At 37.5% G+C, this 11483-nt stretch overlaps 1 protein-coding gene across 2 annotated transcripts; it reads left to right on the forward strand.

The window, feature by feature from the left end:
* Window positions 1–1387: 1387 nt before the first annotated feature.
* On the forward strand, window positions 1388–11120 carry phf10 (PHD finger protein 10). Of its 2 annotated transcripts, none has more exons than XM_036573747.1 (12): window positions 1388–1494; window positions 2579–2685; window positions 2825–2955; window positions 3772–3855; window positions 4044–4186; window positions 4506–4655; window positions 4743–4852; window positions 5299–5452; window positions 5571–5714; window positions 8532–8640; window positions 9529–9717; window positions 10817–11120. In XM_036573747.1, exons 1-12 carry the CDS (start codon window positions 1426–1428, stop codon window positions 10900–10902), a joined length of 1476 nt encoding a protein of 491 aa, XP_036429640.1. In that variant the 5' UTR covers window positions 1388–1425; the 3' UTR covers window positions 10903–11120. The 2 variants fall into 2 exon arrangements, with proteins under 2 accessions (XP_036429640.1, XP_036429641.1); XM_036573748.1 differs by having other exon boundaries at window positions 4044–4168.
* Window positions 11121–11483: the final 363 nt, after the last annotated feature.

The following is an 11483-nucleotide window of genomic DNA, read 5'->3' on the forward strand; positions in this document are numbered from 1 at the left end:
AAATCTTGGATGCTATAAATACCCATTGCCTTAATAACATCTTCACAAAATAAGTTTTCAGTTGCCAAGGTCCATCAGGAAGCTACCTTGCATGCCTTCACAGCAGTAATCCCCAGCAATGTAAGGAACTTACTGGATGCTTTTACTTTGTTCGAGCTCTTGGGGACTGAGGCACAGTCATTTTTCAGTCTTTTGCCTCAGATGACTCGTTTGACCTGCCTGGCTGTGCTGAATGGTGGCAGTTTCTTCAAACTGTTCAACAGTCTCTGTCTCTGTGTTTACAGACACTTGCAAGGTTCCTGTGACTGGCCTTAAAACCTAACTTTCATTTTTTTAAGTAATTACAGGCTGTCTTTTGGGTATGCATTTTTTGTTCCCCTCATTCAGACAAACTTTTGAAAGTACTCAAAATATACATGCACCAATATTATGCCGCAGTTCATGATCACGAGTAAATGTCACCATGTAAATATTACCATTCACCTCTGCATAGTTGCCCGTACACAGTTAAACCAGCAGGTGGTGCAACAGACACCCCACTGCAATACAGTCATTGCTCTCCTGTTTTTTGACTTGATTAAAGTGCAGATATAGGGGAAATGGGGTTGAACATGCATCAGCTGGAGCCTAAATCCAACATCCATAATCATTCGGTCATCTTTTTTTAATATCAGCTATCTTTATTAAATTCATAAGTTGGACATAGGGTTCAGCAATTAATCAAATTTTATTTTCAATAATGATTTTAGCTGCCAACGATTATGAAAACAAGGTAGTAGGGATAAAACTATTATTGTGCCAATCACCGTTTCACAATGACGTCTCATTTTGCCTTGTATTATAAATCCGGTGCCCCACTTTCCTTTATTTTTTATTTGTTTTTTAAAGTTCAAGAAAATCGCATGTTAAAAAGACAATATTTTCAAAGTTCAATAAATGCATGATGTTTCCAAAGTCAATGAGTAATCGTGTTGAATAATCGTGATCTCAAAATTGACCAAAATTATTGTGATTGTGATTTTTGCCATAATCCAGCAGTCCTAGTTGGAGATATATTACCTTTAATCATCTTACCTGATTTAGTTTTGTAGACTCCACCATCGGTGCTGGGTGATCTATTGTCTGCTGGTATATCATGACACTGACACATTTTCAGCAAAGTATTTAGTAGACAATCTTTATTATTTTAAGGCCATAAAATAGTGGTGTTCTTTTTGCCAAACTTCTTTTTTTATTCTATTTTGTTGGCGTTACTCGTGGTACATTGATTTTATTAATTGATTAAAGCAAACCTAAATAGCATCTGACAGGAAAGTAGTGACCGGAGTCACTCCGACAGTAAACGCTGTAGACATGGACGGAACTATTTGTGTGTCCTCGGTTTCCAGTCGGACTGTAATTATTGTAATTGAGTGTTAACTTAAAATGGCAACTGTTTTATCGCCGAGACAATGTGACAGCAATCCTGCAACGCCTGGAACCCAGTCTTTAAAGGTGTGAGCGAAAGCGTTAATGCATTTTGTCGAAAAGTTCGCTGTTAATATTTAAAAGAAGACAGCTGCGGTTAAGCGAGAGGGCCCGGATGAGCGCGCGCACCTCGCCGCTCTCTTTGTATCTGCTAGTGGAGCTACGCTAAGCTAACCAGCACGGGCTGGAGAACCATTCCAGAGTTGGAGTGAAATTATTTACCTCTGTTTATCAAGGGCGTATGTGGACACGAGATTGAAGCTGGCCGCCTTTTCTTCTTCGAATTTCCGTTCCACCTTAAATGCCGCAGTGCTAAGGCGACTCAATGTAACAGCTGCAGCGTTTAAGGTGGAACGAAAAATTCGAAGAAGAAACGCTGGCGAATAAGGAGCAAAGCTCGGCTTCCTTGTGTGGTTTAGGTTAAAAACACTGTCAAACTTGGTTTAAAATATTGACACAGATGTATGCTGTCGTTCACTTCTGCTAATAAATATAATAAATTATTTTCTATTATCATAGAGCAGCCAAAACAGTGCCACTGTAACATGTAACGCTAGCTGAAGTAGGAACCAAAACACAAGGGAAGCTAGAGCTTCCTATACGTGTATAATAGCTGTAGTAATACGTGATATATATCCATCATTATATTATTGCAGTTTATAAATATTAATAGATGATTTTCTTACATAATTTGTGCATAGGCTATACAAAAAAGATCGGTAGCTGTATATAATTTATATAATTAATTTTAAGTACCGTTCAAGTGCTTGCCATATTAACAGTATTTTAACATATACAGTGTGGATTTAAAGACTATTAAACAACTATTCTTTAAAAGTGTACTATACATTTCAATTCACATTAATTTACCTTTCTTTGGTGTTATACAGCTCTTTACGTCATCATTTTAGAATCTACTTCTCTTATTCTGGACACATTGCATGTCTTTTATTTACACTATTAAAGACTAACATTACAATAATTTCATGCCCTTATCTATAATGTGTGTGTCTGTATGTATGCATGCAGACGAGGCATCCGGACACAAAAGATTTTCTCTTTTACCCTTTTTGCCAAGTATATTGGTTTGATTGTGGTCGTACTGTATCAGGATGACATTGAAGAGAATTCCAGCGATGGCAGCCAAGCACCAAAGAGACGACGAATGGGCTCAGGAGACAGTTCCAGGAGCTGCGACACGACCAGTCATGAACTTGGGTAGGAGCTTATATCCCAATAATTTAAATCATATCTTTCTTGATGTAACAATTGTATTATGCCATTATAACCCAACATAGTGTAGATTTTAATTAAACTTGTGTCTTTGATTGATTGAATCTCTTGTGATTTGTTACAGACCAACATACTTTCCTGCTGAAAATCTGACGGAGTACAAATGGCCCCCAGACGATACTGGAGAGTACTACATGTTACAAGAGCAAGTCAGCGAGTATTTAGGAGTTACTTCATTCAAGCGGAAATATCCTGGTACGACACCCATGATGACCACGCACGCACTCTCACAATACACAGTTCTCACACTTTCACTACACTCTCTTCTGTGACAAATGGAATTAAAAATAGACTATTTGCATTGTCATTTGAATTGTTCTTTGGTTGATACAGTTGCTGCTAGATACACCGCCACTTATCTGTCAGATAAACCTTTCTGCAGGTCCTTTGCTGTCAAATATGGGTTCTGCTTTGCTTTTGGGGTTTTGATATGCCAGCATACAAGCAGTTTGGCCTGGGAGTTTTCTTGGTCCTCTGGATTTTGCCTTGACTTCCACAGTTCCCCTTAACTGCCATTTCTTAATGACAGTTTGGACATTGGAAATTGCGAGTTGGAAGCACTTTATGTTTATTGCCTTTACATTCTTGAATTGTCATAAGCTGGCAATTCCGAATGACAGTTCTTGACCTGACTAACCAGTCCTAATGAGTCAGTAAAGGCCAAAGTAGCTAGTTAAGTTTTGATATTTTACAACTGGAAGGTTGTCCAAACTTATGCACATGCCACAATTACCTTTGTATTTTTCAAATATAACGTAACTGTATATGTAAAGTTAATCAAATATAAAGTGAAATATGCATTCACATTAACATTTGTAGAAAAATGTTATTTTAAGTATAGTTTGCTGCAGAGGTTGTTTATTTCTTTTCACATCAAAATATGTAATTTGGCCAGGGCTGCCTAAACTTTTGCACAGAACTCTTTACTGCTGAACCCATTATTTTGCATCCATAGAAACAACTAGGATGTTGTAAGATGTGTTGGATCTTATTTTTTTTGTTTTTTCCTAGACTTGGAAAGAAGAGATCTCTCTCACAAGGAAAAGCTTTACCTGCGGGAGCAAAATGTTATCACGGAGACACAGTGTACTTTAGGTGAGCTTTAATACCAAACATTATGGCTACTATTGCCTACCTCATTTTTTTTGTTTGTCACCATTTAAAAGCAATTTCCTGGTATAATTTAAGTGTTGCACATGTTAAAAGGTAATCTGGTTATTAATTGAAAGACCTAGTCTAATATCTGGTATCTGCATTTGAATGCTTTCTTTTTTCTCCACCAGGACTGACTGCTTTGCGCAGTGATGAGGTCATTGATTTGATGATTAAGGAGTATCCAGTTAAACATGCAGAGTACTCTGTGATCCTTCAAGAGCGGGAGCGGCAAAGGATCACTAAAGAATATTCAGTAAGCACTCTGAGTGCTGTAAGTAACAGACTTTCTTGGTGCATTTGGAAACCTAAAAACGTGTCATGAGTAACTGAAAGTAAGAATCAATTGAGGAAAAAGGAATGTGAGATGTATGACAAAATATGCTAATTTTTGTTGAACCACTTGAACTTGAGATCACGCTGCAAGTACACAGTTGGTTTAGCTTTAAATGGAGAAGCTTAATTTAAACAAGGATTTCAGTTATTTGCTGTTTCCTTTTGATCATGTAACCTGTTTTAATATTGTGGTTCTTTGACAGGTGATCATAAATTATGCAAATGATATGGTAATACGTTTTATTTTCTTACTTTAGCATATGCAGCAGCAAAATCCTCAGAGGGTTGAAGCCAGCAAAGTGCCAGAGTACATCAAGAAAGCTGCTAAAAAGGCAGCTGAGTTTAACAGTAATTTCAACAGAGAGCGCATGGAAGAAAGAAGAGCTTATTTTGATCTTCAAACGCATGTAAGACTATTTTTTTAAATAACTAGATTCTGTTAGATTTATAGGTCTCTAGGACCTATGCACAGAACCTTTCTGTTTTCTCTGCAGATAATTCAGGTACCTCAAGGGAAATACAAAGTCCTGCCACCAGAAAGGACAAAGACAGGGCCATATCCTGTTGCCCTCATCCCAGGCCAGTTCCAAGAATACTATAAAAGGTATGCTTGATTACCGCATGGGTTATTCCACCAAGAGCTCACATGGGTTATTCCACCATTCCACCATGCTCAGTCAATATATATGTATTATTATTTTATTTATTTATTTATTTATTTTATATATATATTTTTTTATCTAAATTTTTGTTGGTGAATCTCAATTTGTTGATGAAAATCAATTTTGCTGTAGTAATTTTGTTTAAATTTTACATGGAGAAATATTAATATTATTATAAGAAACCTACTTAAAAAGTACAAAGCTTTGTGACTTAAAAACCTAACTGAAATTTTGCATGAATTAAATTGAAGCTTTTTTCATGAACAACTAAGTTGTGACCAGACAGGCTTTATGAAATGACCCACCTGTTAAACTGAAATCTGAGAAATGACAGAGTTGCGTTAGTGCAGACCATTGAGGTGGGTTTCTTGTTTGTTTGTGCTTGTAGGTACTCTCCAAATGAGCTGCGCTACCTGCCCTTGAACACAGCACTGTATGAGCCCCCGCTGGACCCTGAACTGCCCGCCCTGGACAGTGACGGGGACTCAGATGATGCTGAGGAGGGCAAGGGAGAAGACGGCAAGAAAAACAAAGGCTCCTCTGTAAGAGCTTAACTCATGACTGCCTATCTGATGGCAGTATTATTCCTGTGAATTGATTTTGATTATAATAAATTCTAATTTGAATTTCAGCTGAGAGCTGTGGGTATTTTCTATACAGGACAGTTCATCTGGAAACACCTCTGATGGAGACAGCCAGGACAGCGGGGTCCAATCCAAAGGCAAGAATAAGGACCGGGCAGGCACCCAGAGCAAGGACGCCACTCCTCGCCCCCTCCAACACAAATCTGTCCCTGGGTACAAGGTAGAAGAGAAAAGCCCCTGATATGTTCTTCCCCTTTCCCCCTATTTTGACCTCTCGGGTTTTCCAGCACTTTCACCAGAGAAACCCTCTTTTCATCTGACTTGATCCTACTCATCCACAACCAACACACACACACGTGCACACAGATCTAGAGGTTACAGCTCTCTGCTGGGACTGCACTCATCAGCTGAACTTTTTCTTTTTTTGATGGTGGTCCTTGCCACTCAGCCCTCCTGAGGGTTCATGTTTTTAACAGTTTTGGAGCAATAACTTTTTTGCGTGGCACTGCCGTTACTTTAAGGCTTTATTGCTGAGTTGCACACTTTTTCTTATTTATCCTTACCATATGAACATTACTCAGATAAAAAAATACCTCTTGACTGCCAGGCTGTCAGATAAATAAAAGGCAAGTGTGCAGATATGGCTGCTGATTTATAGATCTAGACTACAAAACCATTGAAAGTAAGTTATGTATTTGAACAGGTTCTTGGCTCTTGAAATGGAGTTCCACCCAAAAATAAAATTCCTTATATATTCCCACAGTTGTTTGTCACTGATATGTTATTGATACCATATCACTGACATTCAGCTTGAAATGACATTCATGTCTGTGTATTACTCTGTTTTTTAGAATTGTTGGATAACATGTATGAGACTGGTTAGACAAATCCAGGAACTCTGCTTCTGTTTTGGAAGGTGTGTAGCAGTTGAAAGCACCAACAATATGGGTGGCAAACAATTAAGAGTGATGTACAGTTATTTTTGGGTAGAATTCACCTTTAGTTCAATAACCTGTTCTAGCATGCAGTTGCTAAACTAAATTGCAAAAACTGTTGTTTGCTATGAAACACTTGTCAAGCAGAATGCCAGTGATTTTTGAGCTTTTTCAGCAGTTGGGCAGTTCATGCTTGACGGATGTTTTGGTTGCCCATAGATAAATTCTTTGTTTTTATTCTTCTTGTCAATGCACTTTGATGGATCAACAAAAGATATACCTTCACAAACATAATCTAAGAGAACACTATTTTAATAAGTAGACTACAACACTAGTTTTGTTTCTTTTGGCAAAAAGAACATCTGCTATCTAAAAAAATATACTTTACATATCGCAATAAAGATTATAGTTCAGTAGGTAATTTATCAGTTTATCAAGACTGTCTCTGTCTATGTTTGAAATGAGTAAACTTTCCTTTCCAAAGTGTGGTTTTATGTAGAAGCCTTTCTTGTTCTAAATGTAGATAGATCTTTTTTTGCACTGTATAGGAGTGTCCCTTACTAAGTCCATCACGTTTTTATTTCATGGTATCTACCTCTAAAAGGAAACCATAGTTTATAAAACTATACTTGAAACTTGCATTCTTTTCGGAAATATTCTTTCACTCAGAATATTTGACATGCGCATATTTAGTACCTAACTTAAGTACTACATGAATGTCCCAAATTTTTGTTTTATTCGTGCACAACAGCGTCACATCAGCTTATCCACGGATATAAGCGGGAATATTCTTGAATTTTTAAATTGCATAAACATTTCTGTTCAGATTTGTTCTGAATTTAAATTTGGCAGAAATTTGGACTCTGGCAGAGATTTTTTAGACACTGCACCAGTTCTGCAGTTTTCCATAACGTGATTTGAAATTGACATTTTTGAATTTGTGGCATGCTCTTTGAAGTAGATTAGCTAATTAGAATTTGCATTTTATTCTTAATCGTTGCACATCGTTTTTAAAACACAGTAGGTACAGCTTCTGTTGATCCTTTTCCTGTACAGGAAGTTGAGTTATTCTTCATCCCGTATATAATTGCTTGTGTCTTGTTAAATGTGTTGTCATAGTGTAACTACAATGTTCTTTGCATATATATTGTTCGCCCTTTTTAAATGCAATTGTAATAGCATTAATTCAGTTAGAGCTCTGACTGTGACAAATATGAAGGCTTATATCATCTCATTTACTTAACTGTGAGCTTTACTAACGTCTATAATTTGTCTGACCCGCAGATTGCCACCCTCTCTTCATTTGCTGTTTGTTTCTAAAAAAAAATGCTATCGTTTCTCTTTCGAGCGGTTTTATAGTACGGCCTTTTGACATGTTAGTATTTAGAGGATATATCACAGTTAAGAATTTGAATAAAACGGTTTTAAAGAAAGTAGATTGCAGATCTATCTTTATTTATTAAACAATAGTGTGAGCACTAAATGAAAGTATTGTGCCTGTTTTCAGGTTGTGTTTCATACCATGTGCTCCTAAAGCTTGGAATATGAACAGTGTTTTGTTTTACTTGTGTTTATTGGTGGTTGTTTTATCATTTACCTACGTGAGAAGTTGTGTAGAACTTTGCAGACATTGCTAAAACGGATGAATAAGTAACTGCTTAAACACTAACAGGTTTAGTCTGTTTGGGAAAACTTGAAAAATTCACATCACACTGTTTTATGAATGAATCTTCACTGAATGCTACTTCAAACATCAGTGGAGGCTTTATTGTGATCTAAAAAGTGATTATTTTAAGGATTTCTACAGTCATGTTTTAAGATGCTGTAGTTGTAATGAATAGTTGTGTGTAACACATTATACAAGCATTTGTGGGAAATTTAAATCTTACAAACTGTTGCTAATCCTGACTGAAATGTGCTGTAAACCTCTGGTCTATAGGGTGATATTTTGTTGTTGCTTACGTTCCTGTACGTTACTTCATTTAGACCTGTTAATTGAATTCTAACTGAGACTGAAATATCAGTTTGTGAGCACAGAGGCTTATGGGTATTGTAGGACCTTTGGTTGCCATGGCTTTTATAGCATTGCTTTGCCCTTGCAGCCTAAGGTCATTCCCAATGCTATATGTGGCATATGCCAGAAGGGTAAGGAGTCCAACAAGAAGGGCAAACCAGAGGCACTCATCCACTGCTCCCAATGTCATAACAGCGGTAAGTAAACGTCTCCAAAAATTGTGTCAATATCTAAATTTGTCCAGCAGAGGGCGACTGTATATTACACCTATATTAGGTGGTGCTCTCAGGGTTTTTCAAGACTTCTCCAGAAGGTGGTACTAGAGCATATTTTGACCAGTGACAACACAATTTACTCATAGTTAGTGTTCATGGCTATTTCCATGTTTTTTATTAAGTCTGTAGAGCAATTGAATTTTTCATAGTAATCGAGAAATGTGGACTTAGTCTTAGTGACTTAGTGGATTATTTCCAGTAGAACTTTTCATAGTGAGAGATATACTGATGTTAAGAGCTTAACAATTTGGCTACATCACTAACTCGTCTTCTAGCTTTGGTAGACGAGTTGGCTTTTAGCTTCTTGTGAATATTTTTACACTTTCTTCCTGTAATTCTAATAATCTTCAATAAAATACACTACAAATAGACCATCAGTGTGACCATAGGTGAGCATTAGGATATTATTTGTTGATCTCAGTTTTATCTAGCAGTCACATTGCAATAATACATGATCTACATTCAAGTGATATTGTTTGATGTTTAAAGCTTTGTAATTTGGCTACATCACTAACTCGTCTACTAGCTTTGGTACAACAAACTCTTGTAAACATTTTTTGCACCTTCCTCCTCTAATTCTAAAAATCTTCAATAAAATGAACAGCAAATAGATCATAAATTTGACCATAAGTGAGCATTACGCTGTTATTTCTCATTTGTTGGTCTCAGTTTTACCGAGCAGTCGCATTGTAATAATACATGTCCAGAGTCTTTCACAGTTTGTAAGTAGTCATTCTCACTTCCAGCTCTGGTCCTGGTTTATGCTGTTCTGAGTGCACATTGTTGAGAGAGGCACATTTGTGTGTTCAGGTCATCCATCCTGCTTGGATATGAGTGCCGAGCTGGTGTCGCTGATAAAGACCTACCCGTGGCAGTGTATGGAGTGCAAGACGTGCACCGTTTGTGAGCAGCCCCACCATGAGGAGGAGATGATGTTCTGCGACAAGTGTGATCGTGGTTTCCACACGTTCTGCGTAGGCATGGACTCCATTCCGCTGGGTAAGCCCCTTCCAATGGTGAGCTAAATGACTTGGGGAAGATATTTAATTGCAATTTTTCTGACCAATATTGTGACTGCGATTTAAATTGTGCTTATTTTCTGTAAATTTTAGTCCAATCCTGTTATTTTTGGCTGAGAAGATTGGAATATGCGCTTTTTCTGGCCTGAATGCTGAACATTTAATGTGCCAGTCTGCCAGCTAGTAGTGGTTGTATATATATCACAACACATGAATGTTTGGTTGCCTCTGATTGGTCCAAATTTTCACACTTAAAATGTGGGCAAGACTTGTTTATTTATAAAGCACCTTTCATACATTGCAGTCATTCAAAGTGCTTTACAAATGATCAAATACGTTTATTCAAATGATAATTGTCCATAAAAATCCAGAGCGACCTACAATTTGATCATTTTACACAGGTAGGTGAAGGTAGTGTTAGGAGTCTTGCCCAAGGACTCTCTTTGGTATAGTGTAGGGTGCTTGCCCAGATGGGAGATTGAACCCCAGTCTACAGAAAGCAGGGATGTTACCCACTACACTATACCAAGCTACATTTTAAAAGTAACAAAGTAATGGAGAATAGAAATGAAAAACATGATTAAAACAATCAATTTTAAAAGAGAAGAATCATTAAAATTAAAAATCAAAGCAACTCCAAGTAACATTGTTGATAATGTAGGCTATAGTTAGTGATTGTGCATTGCAAAGCACCTAGGAACCACTTGGGATACCATAGCAACCATGTAGCAACACCGTAGTAACCACCAGAGATACCATAGCAACTACCTGGGATACCATAACAAATACCTAGAAACAACCTACCGTAGTAACCATCAGGTAACAGCATTGCTTAAGCAGCGCAATCACTCTTAACTTTTCTTATTAAAATTGCAGCTGTTGGAATTTGAAATTGCGAACTTTCAAATTGCGAGTTTGATGTAAAAACAATTAATCTTTCAGCCCTAGGCCCTGGTCTTCTGCCAACTCACATTTTCTCCCATTGAGTGCTCTGCTGTAGAAGTAATGGCCTCATGTTGTGTGTCCTTGTTGTTTTGCTTGTTGCCTGAAGCTAATTGTGCTGTGTTGTTTTGTTATAGGCTGCTGGGTTTGTGATTGCTGCAACAATGATTCCTCTTCACCTAAGAAAAAAGGGACAGCAAAAACACCCAAAAAATCCAAATGAGTTTCTAACGGATGTCGGTCAGCTGTGCTGTTTGTGTGTGACAAATTTGATAATGATTTTGATTTTTTTTAATTGCTTTTTATTGATTGAAGGTCTCGACATACAGTCAACCAATGTTGTTTGTCTTTGTAGTTTGTCCTGTACAGCTGTTAAACTATACTTGATGTTGATTGTTTTTTACTCTTATTTTGTAAAATAAAGCACAAAATGCCACCTTTTGTATTTTGTATTTCTTGAAGTTGTTATTAACCTTGACTACATTCTTTGGTCAAAACTGCTGCTCTGTCACTCTGCCAGTTATGAAGCATGATGCCTTTTCACAGTGCCATATAACAGACGCCACGTGGTGGGTCAGAAGAATACAGAAGGTAACAAAAGTCCACCACCTGATAGCCATGCGTGCGCCGCACTGGCCACACTAGAGTGCTCCTTAGGAAAGCTACGCTTGTCTACACCCATTCTAAAGGCTTCAGCTTCCCATTCAGCAGGTGGTGTTTGTCCTCGGCCAAGTTAACGGCGACGTCCATACGCACACCTGTCTGTGTTGTGTAATATGAGATGATCATCTACAGTTTATTTTT

This window comes from Colossoma macropomum, unplaced genomic scaffold (assembly GCF_904425465.1).
Source record: "Colossoma macropomum unplaced genomic scaffold, Colossoma_macropomum, whole genome shotgun sequence".
In the NCBI taxonomy this organism is placed as follows: domain Eukaryota; kingdom Metazoa; phylum Chordata; class Actinopteri; order Characiformes; family Serrasalmidae; genus Colossoma; species Colossoma macropomum.

Bases quoted from the DNA above. Each gene is read 5' to 3' on its own strand.
- phf10 (XM_036573747.1), top strand. From the start codon at position 1,426: ATGGCAACTGTTTTATCGCCGAGACAATGTGACAGCAATCCTGCAACG. The intron at 2,956-3,771 runs GTACGACACCCA...GTTTTTTCCTAG, and splicing joins ATTCAAGCGGAAATATCCTG to ACTTGGAAAGAAGAGATCTC. The intron at 8,641-9,528 runs GTAAGTAAACGT...TTGTGTGTTCAG, and splicing joins CTCCCAATGTCATAACAGCG to GTCATCCATCCTGCTTGGAT.